The following is an 18,511-nucleotide window of genomic DNA, read 5'->3' as shown; positions in this document are numbered from 1 at the left end:
CAGAAAGCTGAGAGGACACCTGGGGAATAACAAGGCCATGGAAACCAAGAGAAAATGAGATTCTAGAAAGAATAATATGATTGATGACAGCTAATACATCAAAGAGGATGGTTTTGAGATTGAAGAAGAGGTAAGTAGACTCTTAAGGAAGAACCATTTAAATGGAGTGTAAAAAAATGGCAATGAATTAAACAAACTGTGATGCAACAGACAAACACGATTTTTAATGTTGTTAGTAATAATAATGCCACAATTATTTTCCAACAAAACTACTGAATCATTTACCTTGGAATTCTTTTTTTAAAGTCTGTATCAGCCACACAAGACCTGCAGTTAGCTAAATACTAAACCCACACTCCCCACTTCTTAGTACCAGTTGGCGCAAACCGTATGTCAGACAGCACAAAGCAATTAGATTATTTATTCTGAAGAAGCTTTAACAGCCTACCATAACAGATCAGATAAGGTCTCTGAAATTCATGTGATATGTGATAGCTATTCAGATATTCTAAATCAGACCGGGGGCTTTTCCAGTGCCAGTTCAGGTAAGTTTAGAGCTGTCTTTCCCTATCACCAACTATACTTGTAGAAGGTCAGTGCCACAGATAACAGACTGGTTACTATTTTACAGTTGTTTCATCTCCACACCTGAAAACTCTGTAAAATCTTTCCACATTTGCTGTAGTCCTGAACAGAGTAATATTCAATGAAAGATTTGTACTGATTGAGAAATCTGTTCTGATCCAGAAGGAAACATAAATAGCTTTAGGTGCATTGATCAATCTAAGAGTTAAATACATGTCTAAACATTTCCCTAGGGCACGGACCACACTCTAGATGGTAATTAATCAGTTCTAAAGTGAGGAGTATTACAATACAAATGATAAATTCATATTTCATTTCAAAACTCTGGCATGAAATTAATGGGGTTTCAGTCCACACACTCATATGGAAAACTGGGCACCAAGTTGTCATTTTCCAATACTAGATTACTTTCTGATTAAGAAGCGGTTTGGGGTAAAGAAAAGTCAGAGTATCCCAAAAAGTATCCCAGGAGCATTCTGATTTTCTGCACTTAGAAATTCATCCAACATGCTAAAATGCATGAATGCTGTTACCCAAGGTTTTGCTTCGATTTATTATTCACCTGTCATATCTGTTAACAATAGAATCATAGAACCATAGAATCATAGAATCATAGGGTTGGAAGGGACCTCCGGAGATCATCTAGTCCAACCCCCCTGCCAGAGCAGGGTCACCTAGAGCAGGTTACACAGGAACGTGTCCAGGCGGGTTTTGAATGTCTCCAGAGTTGGAGACTCCACCACCTCTCTGGGCAGCCTGTTCCAGTGCTCTGCCACCCTCAGGGTAAAGAAGTTCCTCCTCATGTTTAGGTGGAACTTCCTATGTTCAAGTTTGTGCCCATTGCCTCTTGTCCTGTCCCCGGGCACCACTGAAAAGAGCCTGGCCCCATCCTCCTGACACCCACCCTTTAAGTATTTATAAGTGTTGATAAGGTCCCCCCTCAGCCGTCTTTTTTCCAGACTGAAGAGACCCAAATCCCTCAGCCTTTCTTCATAAGAGAGGTGTTCCAGTCCCCTAATCATCTTTGTAGCTCTCTGCTGCACCCTTTCCAGCAGTTCCCTGTCCCTCTTGAACCGGGGAGCCCAGAACTGGACACAGTACTCCAGGTGTGGCCTCACCAAGGCAGAGTAGAGGGGGAGGATGACCTCCCTTGACCTGCTGGCCACACTCTTCTTGATGCACCCCAGGATGCCATTGGCCTTCTTGGCCACAAGGGCACATTGCTGACTCATGGTCATCCTGTTGTCCACCAGGACTCCCAGGTCTCTTTCCACAGAGCTGCTCTCCAGCAGGTCAGCCCCCAACCTGTACTGGTGCATGGGGTTGTTCCTCCCCAGGTGCAGCACCCTACACTTGCCCTTGTTGAACTTCATAAGGTTTCTCTCTGCCCAGATCTCCAACCTGTCCAGGTCTCTCTGTATGGTGGCACAGCCTTCCGGTGTGTCAGCCACCCCACCCAGCTTGGTGAAATAAGCACTCTCCTTTCTCTCGTCACAATTAGGCCCATAGTGTGCTCATTTGGACAATGACTTGTGGGATCTTGCTCACGGTAGAGAGAATATAGAATAATAAGAGCTTCATGGGATAAAATTACAGAATGAAAATGAGGCATGTGTTCAGGGCCAGTGCTGTTTGTTACCAGCTGAAGCTTTGTCAGGAGCAAAATACAACAGCTGGTACAAAACAAGATTTTGAGCAGACTAAAAATGTATAAACATGACTGTATAAAATACGACCTCATGAAACAGGTTGTATTTCCTTCCATTAATAACTCTGAAGGGGAGACTTTAACAGACAATTGCTTTAGGACAGGTTAAAAAGTGAAATTTGTCAGTGCACAAGAACTTAAGTGATGCATATGCTTTTTGCTGATGGAGTTCACCTTGGGTGAACTAAAACTAAAAAGCTAAAACTAAAGTGCGTGCTTACTCAAAGAAGTGGTAAGACTAGCCATGAGAAAGATTTCAAAGTTACCTTGAAAAAAAAAGCATATAGCAGGGAATCCACCCATTAAAGTCAATTCGAATACTGTTATATGTTTGAGAAGAACTGGTATTTCTCTGCCGGGATATTTTGTTGTCCCCAATCCTCCTTTGATTACAAATATAACTAGCTTTGCTTGTAAACGTTATCACCAAGGAATTGTACTTAAATACCATTTTCTTACATACTCGGGGAAAGTGCAAATTGATGAAAAGAGTGTGTGTATGTATTTATGTAGATGTATGTAAAAAAAAAATTATCCTGGAATAATGTAAAAAAAACAGCTAAGTTCTATGCAAATAAAATACCCTTGCTTTTTATTTCTGATTTGTCCTTCCTTTAAGCGAAGATATTTTTTAAACACAACTTTTGAAAAGGATTGTTTTGCTTACTCTCAAACATTTTCCAAAATATGAACTCCATTATAGTGACGTTAAACTCATGCTAATGTCATTGAAATCTATCCTCATTTCCCACATTCATATCCCACGGAAATCAGTGGGAAATTTGAGTAACGGTGTGGGTAGAATTATTCCTCTGTATTCTATGATGCATACACTTTAAAAGGAATATGCACTTATTTCTCCCTTATCATATCCAACTCTAACCACATTTTTTTTTTACCATTTTTTTCTGATTTCCTCATACATATGCACAATTCTTTTCTCTCCCATTCTGTTTAACATTCACTTTCCTTTTTGTCTTCTCATCATCATGCTTGCCTACAGCCTTTCAGGAAATAATACTGTTTCAGTGTGGTGGGTCACGTTATCAGTGAAACACAGAGAAGGCAGGGGGTGTGGGTAGGTGGAACGCATTTTATCAAGCGCACTCATCAAAAGAAAAGCATGACTCTCGGAAAAAAATCTCATTGCAAGTGTTCTTTCTGTATTTTCATTTGAATGAAGTTTCATCTGCATTGCTAGTAGGACACAAGCAGGAGGTTACTATACAAACCCTAAGAAAGAGAGGAATCACTAGAACATAGAACTAGCAAGATACCAGACTGTGATAAAAGTGGAACATTCCCATGCAATACTAATGAAGTTGAATCATGTATGCATGGCCATATAGCATAGTGCAGTTGAAAAAAATAGGTCATCGTGCTTAGGTGTCACTTTTTTCTGCTATATATTATTTTCACTCGCTGATTTTTGTTCAAACAGCTACCAATGCACAACGTAGACTGACCTGTTTAATTTACTGGATGTTTTGAAAAGTAAACGCTATTTCCAATACTTTGTAATTCAGCTTTTACAACTCAAAAGCAAATTAAAAACCCACAGAAAGAATCCTGACTGGTCTGAACTTTGTGCTCTTTCACATTACTGTTAAAACTGGGGAGTCCAGGCTCCAGCATTCTGTGAAAGTTGTTGAGTCTCTGTTTTCTCTCTGGTAGATTCTGTGCAGGGTTTACGTTTGTTTCAATTCAGTCAGATAGCTTAAGATTTATTAGGAAAAATGTAGCAAATGATTTTAGCATGCTAAATGCTTCACAATTAATACCAGACTGACTCTTGAAGAAGAATGTACTTGCATGCTTTATATTGCAAAATGTGAAAACTGTTGTCTGTCTACCGGTGTCTAATCTTTCTCTCTTGTGCTACTCTATGACTGAGTTAAATATTGGTCTGCAGTCCTTAAAGTAAATATATTATCCTCTGACTTAAAAGACTACTAGGCAAATCAATAGCAGCTACAATGCTGTTTGGGTTCAAACAGTAATTACTCAGAAACATAGCATTTATGTACTCTGATAACTACTCTAGAATTGTGTCATTGGGTTGCTCCGAAAGCTAAAATATGGTGATCACTTGTTTATTAACAAGATGTTAGAGAATAGGCTTCTCTTCTTGAGGTCTTTCTACTGTATCATTCATGTTAATTCTGGAGACCTTCACTGCCTTAGTGTGCCATTTTACTAGCAAAAGTAAATGTGCTGCATAAACACCACCCTTTAGTACCTCAAAGAGGTGAAACATCACTAGAAATTGACAGCAAGGATACTCAGTACATCTCTAAAATATTCACTTTCATTAGCTTCACCATGGCATTACAGAATAATAATCCTGGCAATTTTCGAGCTCTGTTCCGTTGTGCTTGAAGACCTTTAATCAGGCTGAAGGTGAAGAATTTGCATGACATAACAGGTCCTTATAATTGCAGTAGTTTTTCATTGCTCCAATACTTTTGTTCAGGTTTAGTCATTCCTTTAAGCTCAGGAGAATTCATTCTAGAATCCTTAATGTTATTCTGTCAACTTTTTATCATAATTCCCAAAGCCTGCACAGGATGTTTTATTATATTTAGCAATCTTCTCCAAACACTATCAAATGACAGCAGGTAATCAATGGTTGGGCAATCATAATTCCATGGTGATTAGCAAAGTTCATTCATAATTCATAGCCAGTAGCCCTGATACATTGTATCAAGTGACCTATGTGACTTCACGGTTAAAACACCAGCTTTGGAAAATTTTCAGCCTATATCTTTGAAAATTTTCTGCATTAGTAGAGCTCTGCTGTCAGTCGCTGTGTTGTACAACAGGGGGATTCTTACTCTGGTGTCAAATAGCAGACTGCCCACTATGCTTCCATTCACCTCTTTGGTTCCCTACTACCAGCACAGTGCTCCCGTGAAATACAACAGCTCTTCCATTAATTCAATATATTTATTTAATCTGATCTGGAGAGTTCAGAAAAATCGAGGCCAAGAGCGGCCTTTTTTGCTCAGTGAAGTCAACACATTTCTCTTGCCCAAAATTTCACGCTGATCCATAAGCATAAAGGTGTACTTCACCATGGTAAATCAGACTCGATGAGCTAAGCTGTTAGAATACAGCAATATTATTCAGTACTTTATAGTGTGTATCTGTGAGGTTTATTCAAATTAATTACAAGAATAATACCAGTGCTTTCATACTCCATCTTAGATGATATGGTAGTTAAAGATTTGCTGCAGTGTCACTTTACACTCCTGTGGTTAAACATTACTATGAATGCACAAATAAATATAACAAAGCACAACTATACAGAGCTCTCATGATTCATTTTGTAGTGAGGGTTTCAACTCGCCACACTTCTGATGTAGACACTGGCAGCTCAGCCACTCACCCTAGATTGCCATTAGAGTCAATGAGGAAAAACAGGCACTTTGAGGCTACAATACATCTGACCTATTTTAGACGAGATGAATCATACTCCGGGAGTGCCTGTTCCCTCTGTTGACTATAAAGGGAGGCTAGATGATTAGCTCAGATGTAAATGCCTGCATCCTACATACTATACATCTACATCAGTATGATGAAACACACTTTTACTGTCCAGATATATAGTGAATGACTCAGGCAAATTTATCTCCATGTGGTTCAGGAGACACGGTGCTTCAGAACAGTTAAATTTGACACGGACAGTGTCGTCAGCAGGCAGGCCAATGTGTTTTGTAGTTAAAGCTTTTAAAAATGCCTTAACCAATGATTTTATGGATGTTTTTCTTCTTAATGAATAAGAAAAATCAACCATGAAATATGATTGAGTATATCTCTGTCCATCTCATTTTGCCTGATGTGAGACGACTGCCCCAAATGATGTTAGTGTCGTATCCCCATAGGTTTATACATGCATTCCCACACTGCCTTGGGCAGGCTCATTTTCTTCGGCTACTCATTGAACTGTGTTTTTGTCTACGTTTCTATACGTTCGAGCAGCACCAAGGTTCATTCTGGCTCCGGTTTCTCAGGCACACCACGGGCATCCAAGTTCTCTGCTTCACTCCATTTCTCAGACACAGCCTGTGACCCAGCTGTTGCACACCCCAAGGCAGTGTTACCTACCACGAGTTTTCCCAGCAGCTTTGGCAGGAGCACATGAATATGACAGCAAAGGTCTGAGATGTTTTGTAAAATTACTTATAGAAAGGACACAGTTTATTTGCAGGGAATGCAGTGCCACCTGTGATACAGACAGTGAACAGCATGGAGACCCCTCTACTCAGCATCCTCAACATCACAAAAGCCCTTCAAGGCTCTCTTGAGCGATTTCAGTCACTTCTGCTGTTTCAGACATCCTGCATGAAATACTGCCGTTTCAGGTATACTGCTCCTGAATACTCTGCTTTGCTTGTTCAAATGTAACATTCAAAAGGTTCCCTTAAATGAAAAAATATGCTCCTCTGTGTTCTCTGAACCTCATAATGTCTACAATGTCTGAATAATCTCCCCCTCCTTCCCACTCTCCTAAGGTTTAACTAGTGATTTCTGTTCTTCTCCTTAGCTAGGGATTTTCATAGCCTTAATCTACCTGGATTTGCTTTACTTTGGTCGTTCTTCTTAGCATATTCATTACTCTACATAGATAGAGACAGTCCTCAATTTTTTTCCTCGAAGCCTTCACATAACTGATGTAAGTCATGGGAGCATCTTTGTCAGCAATTTTCAGATTTTGTTCACCTTGTGTGTGTGTGTGAGAGAGAGAGAGTTTGTAAGACTATTAAGAGTTCATCAGATACTTAGAGACTAAGTGGCTTGGTACTGTTACATTTCCATAGCTGCTTTTTAAAGGAATAACAATAAATCACAAAACAGTAAACACTGAATTAAGGGGTAATTCAGGATCATTTCAATATGATGATTTTCATTGGCTTAATTCGAGGCCTGAAGAGCAATAATGCAATTCAGATTTTTACAAGACAGCCACTTAAAATTAGCCTTAAAACCTAATCATTTTTAAACACTGACATATTTTTTATACTTCCAAATCATTAGCTTCATTGCAATTTCTAAAGCCATCAGGATGAGAAGTTGCATAAATACGAGTTAGAAAATTTTCACCAGAAGATTTTGCCATCTGTGAGAACCGAGAAATTACAGATACACCAACCCTTTACATTTGACAGTACCCACTGTTTTTGTATAGAAGGCTATGTTTATAGAAGGCACCGATACATAGCACTGGTGTGGAAACAAGTTACCAAATTATCCTTTAAGAGAAAAGATTAAAAAATAAAGCTGAGAATGCAATGAATGGAAGAGCATTAAAAACTATGGTATTTTCTAATGCAGTGCTTAAAGCAGAATGTCATGATTTTTCCCCTGCATCAGCTGTAGAGGAAAGGGAAGGAAAGTTAAAATTCCCTTTTTTTCCTTTGTATATAGTTTTGACTTCATATTGCTTAATCATACGTCCTTTTTGTGATCATAACTATGATTTACAGCTAGCCACTCACTGCTGAATAGAACAGATGAGACATGATTCTCGTCCTTTTTTTCACTATGGATAGTCATCTACAAATATGATCTAAAAAGACAACAGGTTTTTTTAAGTTTATTTTGTATTAAATAAATATATAAATTATATATAATGAATATATAAGTATATATTCACTCCTTAAATAAAAAAAATAACACTTGTTTCCTGCAGGAGGCAGTAATTTCAGACTTTGTGTTATTTATTTTAATTTTCAGTCTTTCTGTAAGTATTTTTTTTTAAAAAAGAGAGATCTCAGCTGTGTAAAGCAATTATTTGCTTACACAAGACATGTAAAATGGTGTTCTGTCTGATTTCCTGAAACTATGAAATCACAAAAAGAAAATCCTTTAAAGCAAAGCTGTAAGTCCCTGAGAAATTCAGTATGGTGAATAGACCCGGCCTTACTGAATTAAAACTTTATTCAATAAAGTAATTTTCACAATTTGAACTACGTGAAAGCAAGGAAGCTGCCTACTGCCTCCTGTAGCCACAGCTAACTTGTAAAGAGATGCCTTGTAACTCTCCACCAGCCTCATCTGTCTCTTGATCACATCACTTGATCTTGCAGGATTAGTTCTGCCTCAGCAGACACCGCTCACCATGCTGGAGTGGAGCTACTTTAAACACTAGCCAAAAGCACACTGGACACTTTGCTGAAACTGCACACGCAAACACTTTAGAGGTTCTGATCCCAGATTAAAAGAAAACAAGGCTGGTACATTGACATCCCCCAAGGACCCTACTTAATAGAATACTTGCTTTTGTGTTTTGAACTGCAAGCATGCAGAGAAAAACATTAAAATCAGGGAAGGAATTAAAAATTTCACTATGCTAGAGAAGCAGAAAACAGCAATAATTACAATGAATAAGTTTGCCCGAACAACGAAAAACAACATGAAAACCAACACATTTTTCTCTTAGCTAAAATCCATTCTCTTGCTCTCCTACCTATGCAAAAGCAAGTATTTTTGCATCCTACGTGCACACCACAAAACAAAAGTATTGGCCATATGGGCAACCTCATGCCTCTCCCACCCTGATAGTTTCAGCTGTGTTTTTCGTTTGCATCAGAGAGATTTTTGTTGGCAGGGAAGAAGACAGGAAGAGGGAAAAAAAGGCCCCAACAGGTGTCTCGCAAAGGGAGGTAAGGTTAACTTGGGGATGCTAATTCTCCTTCACAACAGGCACCGTGTTTGAGCCAAAGCAGTAACTCTCACTTTCTTCTCTGCTCATATGTCATTACTAGAGTCTCCTGCTGCCTCTCCTCAGTTCTCAACTCTCCAGCTAATCTTAGTCTTAATCTTTTTCTGTTATTACCAGAAAGATGAGAAAGATGGCCGTGGGCTACTGGCTACCCTACATAGTGACAATACAAATTGTCACTTGCAGTCTGGCATCACGATTTTATCTTCTGGTTTTCTAGGTGGTTTGAAACTCCAGTAAAACAACAGTCAAGAGACTGCATTTGTGCAATACAATGGATGTGATGCAGTCGTTGCATACATATACCTAACATGACTTTATCTGTAGGCTCAGGTAACAAGAAGAGAGTTAATATTGTCTCTTCAATTTTAGCGGATTTAAGGATATTGCTTTTTGCAGATTGAATCCCTCTGGTAGCTGGCTACGTACTAGTCATTTTTCAGGAAAGCAAAAAACCTGTTTTTTGAAAGTGCGTATGTGAAAAGCTGCAATAGCAAGAAGAAAGAAATATAAATAAAACCCTCTGTTAATAAATCCCTGCAAAACTAGGTGGTACAGATATGCTGCTGGTAGATGTCAACAAATGACTACTCTTAACTTTCAATTTGAAATGACTATGACCTTAGAAGAAAGCCACGACTATCTTGAATTGCTGCTGCAAGGTACAAACAAAACTTTGAAACAGCAAACCCCTGTGAGAAACAGAGAGCTCGCTGTCACCTTTGCAGTGCTGTTGCTTGGTGTCCTACGTGTTGAACTATAATGACAACAGGAGCAGGAGAACTAGAACTCATCTCAGGTTGCAGCCTGATTTCACAAGGTATCTACCTAAGATGGGAGAAGCATACCTGGCATACGCTGACATCGTTGCATGGTTAGGAAGCAAAATGTGCTGTATAAATTAGTAGAAACTCCAGAGCTATTGCTATTGAGTTACAAGACTATCAGGCTACAGCAGGGATCAGACACACAACCACCTCTTTTTCCAAAGACTGATTCATAGATTTTAAAGCCATCATGCCCTCTTTAAGTTCCTTTGGTCTGACTCTGTATAACAAAGAACAGCTATATTATCCTTTTGCTCCTCTGCTGATTCAGTAAATAGCATTTGACAAAAACACTGCTGCCAAATCTATCGAAAAGTGATGATGGTAAATAAATTTCTGGGGGCTAAGACTGCTGCTGATGGCCACGGTCATCCACCTAATCTGTTTCAAGTACATTCTTCCGCAATGCTTAACCAATTGTAGAGGGATTGATACCTTAAGGTTTAAGAGATTCACTCTTTTTCAGAAAACATGGTTGAAAAAGAAAATTAAAGAGTTAGTGGATGTGAAGGATTAGTGCTTAAACAAGGGCTTCTATTGAAAAGAACCAGCAAAAATGTAATGCTGGTTAAGAAGAAATAAATTAAGAGCCTATTTTGGGCAACGCTCTTCCTTATACAATTATCCATATTTACAGAGAAACAATTAAAATCAATGCTTTGATGCTGTGTGTATTCATGGATACTTCATTGTTCCATCTTTTAAATAATAAAGAACAATCTTCCTCCAACCTCTCCTGGAAACAGTTTCCAGAATAAAAATCTTCTCTCTTTAAATTATTATTAGTGAAGTAACAACTCATTATGAGAAGCTGTCTGCATTTCCTGGTAACTTAGTGGAATTACATTTGAGAAATTCAGGGTTTCTTTAACCACTCTGTTTTGGACCCTGGTGAAACAAGTTCTCAAATATGTATATACACCTCCCTCTGTATTCAACATATCTAAAATCTGAGCTTGTGGTTTAAATACTCAGGAAAATATTGTTAGTATGTAAATGTGCATTGCTGAATCAAATCTTTTCATCTGAATAGAGAATTAACAGTCAAATGTTTCTCATGCAGAGGCTGACTCTCCAGCAAATATCTCAAAAGAAGATCAAGCTGACTGAGATTAACTTTGAAAATGCCTGGATTTATAACATACATGTACAGTTTACTGCACATCATCGAGCTTTATTTCTGAAATGTCAAAAATATATCATGTGAAACAAATTAACTGTGTGTGATGGAAGGCAAACTTACAAATTTACAGTTATGTGCTTCCCCAAATGCTGTCTACCTGCTTTTGCTTGGTTTCCTCTTAAATCCTCGACTTCTCATTATTTGTGCTTTAACGAGTAACTAAAATCAACAGTTTTACATAATTCATATGTCAAATTCTGTTGCATTACCTGCAAGAACATTATTTTGTATCTGAATAACACAGGTCAGCCAAAAGTTTGCATTATCTTTTTGCACTTGTATGAGTGCCATGTATGTTAAGGAGACGTGCATGTGTGTGTCCTGAAACAGGGAACTAAAAGGAACAAATTATCCTCTGCACAAAGTTGATGACTTCAGTAATTTGCCACATTTAAAAAAAGAGTTTCTGGCTGATAATGTCATCAGAGGGGTCCAACTCAAGTGACAGGATGGAATTAAGCAAATTGTTTACTTAAAATTACATTTAGAGGTTAATCCTTTTTTCTGTAGCTACACAAATGTCCCTCAGACATCAGTGTGAAACTGAAGTTGGTAGGATCCAGCATAGGCATGTTCTTTATAAAACAAACCCTTCTTTTTCAACATTATCTGTAGATAGAGAGTATACATTAACTACATACAAAAATAGCATGCCTTGTGTTTTCTAATCACTAACACTCTTGCAACTTGTTGCAAATGGTGAATCCCACACCTGTGCACCAAAGCATCCATCCACTCCACCCAGCTGCAGGAGCAGAAGCAAGACACATACAGGCGAGCTCAGCTGACGGCTTTGCTCTACACAGGATAAATTCGGATGGACTAAAATGATTACTTCACCGCTACCATGTCTAAAGAATATTTTCAGCCTGATAGAGCAGGAGGAACACAAGGTCCCTGCACAGGCATCGGTCGACTGTGAGCCTGGTTGCTCTCTCAAAGGTGCCTCACAAACATTTCCTGATCCAGCTTCTGCAGAGATACACCTTATTATCGGTTACGTGTTTCTGAAGGAAACATGACTGGAAATTTAAGATATTCCCCCTCTACACTCCACAAAGGTGACTTAATGTCAAAAGATGCCGTGAGTTTTGCAGAAGATGTCTCCATGTGTCTGTACAGGCACAGCGCTCTCATGACCAGCAGTGCCAGGGTCCCGCAGCACCTGCTGCACACTAAATATGGTACAATAAACTTTCATTCATTTCCACACGCTGTGCCCTGACAAAACACAACTTCCACATTGCCATGAGTCGCTCCAGGCCAGAGGACAGGGCCCTCTCTGAGAGGGCGAGGCCGGCCCAAGGGCTCCTGTGCCACCATGTCCCCAGCACCTCTTCAGGCCAGGCCTGCATGGCCAAAGACATTTAAGCTGGACACACGCATTTAACTTTTCAAATCATGCATTTTTACACCGCTCGTGAAAACCAAAGATGACGTGCAGGTAGGTACTTGCTCCTGCTCCCGCTCCAGAGCCGGAGGAGGCATGGCTGAACTGCACGCTCACCACCCGGCACTGCAACCGCACGGTTCCGCACAAAACGTCCCCAGTCATCACCCATAAATCAGCAGCTCAATCCACTTACCTTAATCCATTCCTTCATAAAAATGCATTAAAAAAAAAAATCAAATAAATGTTGACACACTGATGTAAAAATAACCCCAAACATTTCAGTCTGTGACCAGAATTATCACTTTTTTTCCTGTTCCTACAAACAATAGGCCCTTTTTTTTTTTTCTTGGAAGAATGAATTTGGTTATTTATTCATCCTCAGTTGGCATACCAAGCAGAGAAACGTTAGACTTAAAAGCATGTGGCACTTGCGTTAGCAGTCTAGGCTGTAGAGAAGACATGCCCATGGCAGAGAGGGAGCCAGGCGGAGAGCAGCACATCGCTCAGCACTGCTCCACGGGGCTTCACCCCCTGCCAGACAGATCTGGCCTTACGCTGCACCTCTGTCACGGGCCGTATTTCACACTGTATGAATCCGATTTTCCCTTCCTGATAAGTACATTGTATACTTTTTCCCAAGAAAACGTACATGATACTAATAGTCTACCGTAACTTCTGTTCAAGGCAATTTCTATTATATACATACATATAGGCATAGACAGGGAAAAATCCCCATTTAAGTAGGCTATGAGAATGTAATGAGAAGAAAAATGACAAAAAGAGGAAAAGAAGAAAGAAGGAGTAGCATTCTAGCAAATAAAAATATCTATTAATGGTCCGGTGACACCCAGTACCACATCTGGTAGAGCTTGTCTACCACCTCTAACAGCCAATGGCGATTCCAAGCCCATTCGTATTCTTATTTATCATCACTGAACATCATGCTTTATAAAGGATTTTCAGGAAGTTTTGGGACACACAGTCTACTGGAAAAATATTTGTTTGAATTCATAAAAAACCAACAGAGCTCAGTTAAGCATTACAGCTCAACAGCAAAACATCTTTCCAGTTTCCAAGGATATATTTGAAAGCAAGAGAAATTTGGTTGTCAATAGCCAATAGCTATGACCTTGTTATGAAACTTCACAGGGATTAAAATATCAGCACAGTATATTCAGTCTATTCAAATTTCTTCTTTTATCCTCAGTCACATGAAGAAATGAAACCATCAGTGACATGAATAGTAACTATATAAGGAAAAACGTAATAGGACATGGTTTATTAACAAACAACAGTTGAAAGCCCCCCTTCACACGAAAAGATATTCCCTTGCTCTTAATCATGAGATGGTCTTTTCACAGGCTAATTGTAGAATATCTTCACAAACAAGAAGAACTTTTGAGAAGTGCCCTTTCAAAGCTGCCACTTTCATCGTCCTATGCACAGAGGAACAGGGACTGAGGTTTTGCAGCAATCTCAGCAAATACACAGTCAGTCTTCTTTCAGAGTAGATTTTCATCTTGGAAGGAAGAGCACAAGTAAAATTCTAAGTACGATAAGCTTTATGAAAAATTTGCGAGACATTTAACAAAATAAAGGCGTTCAGATAAGAGTGGAACATCTATTAAGCATAGCTAGAAAGATGTCTGGCCTCCATGTGACCACTCCTAAAATGAGTGCCAAGGGAAGCACAGAAATCTATTCCCTCCCAACGTATTTCTGGGAGCCTCGTGATACTTGCAGAAAGTATTTCCATCAGACTGTGCTAACAGACCCTTTAAGTGATGACACTCACAACAAGCTTCCTTTCATTTCTAATTGCTCACAATGTGTAGCTGCGGCCCACAGGAACTCACGGGAGCTCCTCGGAGAGCTGTGCGGAGGCTAAGCTGGCTGGAGGAGATGACGCTGCGCTTGGAGAAGAGCAGGACACTGCCACTGGATGTGTACGCACCGTTTGCAACAAGCTGGTGAGGTGGCCACGGCCATGGGACAGCGGAAGAACAGAGGTTTAGAGGAGGAAATTGGGTTGCTGAACAGTGAAAATGGATAAGGGTTATAGGCTACGCACAGAACGATGGAGTTAACTGTGCTGAGACTTTGAGAGGAACTGGGCAACAGAAGATGGCACGTGAGGGAGACATGGGGCTCTGGATAATAAAGGGGAAGGCAGCAACTGCTGGTCACGGGGTAGGCTGAGGCAATGCCTCTGTGGAAGACAAAGGACGTTGAGAAGAGAGGCAAAGGCTGCGCTGCCTGCCCCATGCAGAGAAGGACGAGAAGCAAGATATGATGAGCAGTACTGCCAATTCAAACAAATACCGCTGGAAAATGCCAACTAACTGCAATCAAAGCTGTCTGTAACAAAAATCAGTGTCAATCAAGTTCTTACTAAAGAAATACATGTCAAAGAAGTGAAAAGTAATTGTATGGGTGTTTTTAAATACTTCCCTTCTGGTTTGGAGAGACCACTTAGGTTTTTTTTAACGGAGGTATATTAAGATGAGAACATACTTAAAAATCCCTAACCTTGAACACTAAATGAAAAAAGAAAAAAATCCCAACCTTATTTTTTTGCTTGTCATTTTAGGAAAGGCAGCACTGTAACTTTTCGTTTCAACCTATAGCAGGGTATAGTTTTCAAAATCTCTAACATCAACTCTCAATTGGCCTAAAAAAATCCCCCAGTTAGCTCTGATGGGCACCGGGGATTACTGATGGGGTGGTATTGATTCACGATATAAGACATTTGCAATAAAGATAGGAAGGATGTTTTTTTTTTTTTTTTTGCAAAGACTTGCTTGGCTGTTGGAAGATGTCCGTCAGGCAGGCTCTTTCCCCTCCCAGAGCTCCCAAAAGCTGGGGCCACCCTCCCTGAGCTCCCTGAGTGGTACCCACATGTCGCTCCACTGCTTTACGTTTTCTCCCTGAAGCAGTTGCTGACTCCCTCCCCTCCTCCCAGCAGAGCACCACACAAAGGTCACGCAAAAGCCTTTGAGATTAAATTGTAAGTGATTAAAATTTCCATTATTTTGTGAACTTGTTCCACATATTAAAGAGCCCTAATGGAACTTGCACACATTTGTGCAGGTAGAAAGGCACATGATGACAGGAATTAAGGAAATTAATTCCTGTGCTTTGGACTGAAGTAATCTTCCAGAATGTAATTGGCTTTCAATCATTCACATACAACATGCCCTTCACCTTTAAATGGTAATTCATTGTACCATACAGGTTTTGAATTCCATTTACGTCAGTCTTTAAAAAAGCTCCCATTTCCGTACTAGAATACAGTGTATATGCTTTGTCCAGGAGGAGACCACGTCAGAGCGTAATTCAGATTTCTGATGTATGTATCTATATGATGTTTTACTGTTTCGGTGACCCTTAGCAGGGGAAATGTGAAACACTTCCTGGCCAGAGATCAAGCAGCAATTCCCTCAGCAATGCAAGGTTATTAATGCCTCCTCTCCTGAAACGCTCGCTATTTTCTTGCTGCGCTGAGCTCTCTGTGGGGCATGGCAAAGTGGATAAGAGTATACTAGACTTTTCAGGGCTGTGCCTAGATCACAGCCGAGCTGTGCAAAGCATAGTGACAGTAAACATAGCTGCGTCTGCTTTAATAAAAGCAACAGAAATGTGGAAAATCTCACCATGTAGAACTTTCCATTTTCCATGGCTGTGAAAGAAAGACTAAGAGGAAATATCTGGAAGTACTGAGCTTGGTCTAGTTTGCTTCAGCCTACCGGCTTCAACTGACGTAGCAGCAACATGTTATAGGTGACAAAGTGTATCCCTCTGATGAAATGGCCATCTGCAGGCCAGGTGCAGCATTTAAATCTATTTCTTCTTGTCTGTATTTTCCTTTTGCACGTCACATCCTATCATTCTGTGATGTTTTATCTCCCTCGCACTAATATCGGCCCTGGCTGACAACCAGGGAGACTGTAATGTTGGCACCGCTGCCAAATGGTTAGGCATATCCTGGACACAGACAACAGATGCTTATATTTAAATTGGGAATAATTTGCATTTCTGTGTATTGTGGATTTTTTAAAGCATAGTTTCAGTAATGAAAAGAAATGTGTAATTCTGAAATAGTAATACTTTCCTTTGAAAAGCCAGGTTTGCTAATGGACTGCCATCTGTTCAATGCTTTGCCAGGAAATAGATTTGTCCTGCTTACTGAAAACAGTGTTAGGGTGAAACTGTAGATTACACAGTGGATTTCTGAGCAGTTTAATTTAAAGTGCATGCTAGCACTTTGTTATTTCAGGAAGAATAACTTCAGATTCGCCTTTTCTACTAACATTGGAATTTAAGCCATCCAGCAAACCGTATTTAGAGTGCTCTGTGGGCCGTTTTGCTCTCAGGTGGGTTACAGTCAAAGCATCTACCTCTCCTTTATCATTTTGAAACTAAATTCATCGGGTTTCTTTTGCACAGGATTTACAGCAAGAAGCTCTCTATCTTGCTTTGAATGCCCATCTTAATCCTCTGGAAAAAAAACAAAACAGAACAAAACATTTAAAAACTTAAAAACCAGTAAGGCACTGGCCTCAATCATGCTTTCAAGAGTACAAGATTTATACGTGCTGGGAGCCTGTTGGAGCCTCTGGATGCAAGTTAGGAAGAATTCAGGATGCTGCATCAGGAACTGTTGGTCCTCTCTAACAGATGGAGCCGAAGGAGCAAAACAAATCAGAACGGTAAGTTACTCTCCTCTGTAACCCACCGAAATCTAATAACATTTCTGCCGAGCCTTATCAGGGGCACAGAAATGCACTGCGAGGGAGAGGTCCGATTTTTACAGCCTGGAGGCAAAAGCTGAATTTTAACGGAACTTCAAGATCTCAGCACTCTCGGTAGGGTTACCCCGACACAGTCTCAAGGCGAGCAAAACACCAACCGAGTAGCTGCCCACAGGAATACGCCGAGGCGCCGCTTTGTAGGGTAACATCATTAACAAACCGCAGTCGCTGCTCCCTTCCCCGCACACCCCCCTCCCCGACAGCCCCCCCAAAACGCCTCATTTGGCCAACGAACGACTGTCCGTCTCCTCGGGCGCTGCGAGCTCCCAACTCGCTGCCGGCAACGGCCGGGCCGGTGCCGCTGCCCCCCGCCGCGGAGCATCCCCCCGCCCCCCCCCAGCCGCCTGCGGGGGCGGCAGCGCGGGGGCCCACGGTGACGGGCGCCCGCGGGGGAGCCCCGCCGGGCGGAGGCGGCACCGAGGAGCGTCCCCGGCGGAGCGGTGCGCTGCCCGCCGAGCCGCATCCCGCGGCACCGGGATGCCAGCCCTTACCCCCCCTCCCTCCACGCCGCCTCTCCCTCCGCCCGGACAAAGTTTTATTTCCTCCATTTCACCCCCTCCCCTGCCTCCCACCTGAGCCCCGCGGGGAGGCGCCTCCCCACCGCCCTCCGCCACAGCCTCAGGCGCCGCGGAGCCGGGGGAGCTGCCGCGGCAGCCCCCGCCGTCCGCCCCGCTGGGACTGCGGGGGAAGACCCCGGGCAGGGCGAGGGGAGCCGGGGGAGGCCGGGGCGGCGCGGGCAGGGAGCGGCGGCGGGGTCGGAGCGGCGGTAGCCGCGCTTACCTCTGTCCAGCGTGAGCGGCTGGATCGCTGTCAGTGTCGCCATGTCTGCGGCGGGGCTGGAGCCCGAGTGACGCGCGGCTCCGGCACCGGCGTGGAGTGCGGGGAAGGGCGGGGAGGAGGCTGGCAAGGAGAGGGGGCGGAGGAGGAGGGTGGCTCCGTGGGAGGAGGAGGAGGCGAGCGGGGCGGAGAAGGTGCCCAGAGGAAGGCGGCTCGCCACAGACGGGGCACCACGATGCAGCGGGCGCAGGGCGGCCCGGCGCGGGCCGGCGCGGGCCGCCGGCATCGTTGCGCCGCCGGAGCCGGGCCCGGCGGGAGGCCCCCGCCTCACCGCGCTCGCCTCAGGGCGAAGAACCGGGCCCCGCAGCCGGAGGTGCCGGGGCGGCCCGCGCTATGCGCGGGGGTGGGAGGCGGGTCGTCGTCGGTCCCGCCGCCTCGGGGGGTGCCGCAGCGCCCGGCGCAGGGCAGACAGAGGGGTGAGGGCGGGGAGCTGCGCAGCGCCG

General features: G+C 42.3%; 1 protein-coding gene across 1 annotated transcript in view; it reads right to left on the bottom strand.

Moving 5' to 3' along the window:
* The window catches only part of LIN7A (lin-7 homolog A, crumbs cell polarity complex component), a 50,209-nt gene extending 31,915 nt beyond the window's left edge, over positions 1-18,294 (bottom strand). The window contains exon 1 of the mRNA XM_054189031.1: positions 18,012-18,294. Within this exon, the coding sequence (XP_054045006.1) occupies positions 18,012-18,294 (283 nt within the window). The remainder of the gene's footprint in view (positions 1-18,011) is intronic.
* Between the last annotated feature and the right edge of the window lie 217 nt (positions 18,295-18,511).

Source organism: Rissa tridactyla, chromosome 1 (assembly GCF_028500815.1).
Source record: "Rissa tridactyla isolate bRisTri1 chromosome 1, bRisTri1.patW.cur.20221130, whole genome shotgun sequence".
NCBI classification, from domain to species: Eukaryota; Metazoa; Chordata; class Aves; order Charadriiformes; family Laridae; genus Rissa; species Rissa tridactyla.
Note: the sequence above shows the minus strand (reverse complement) of the source record. Positions and strands in the feature narration are given on the sequence as shown.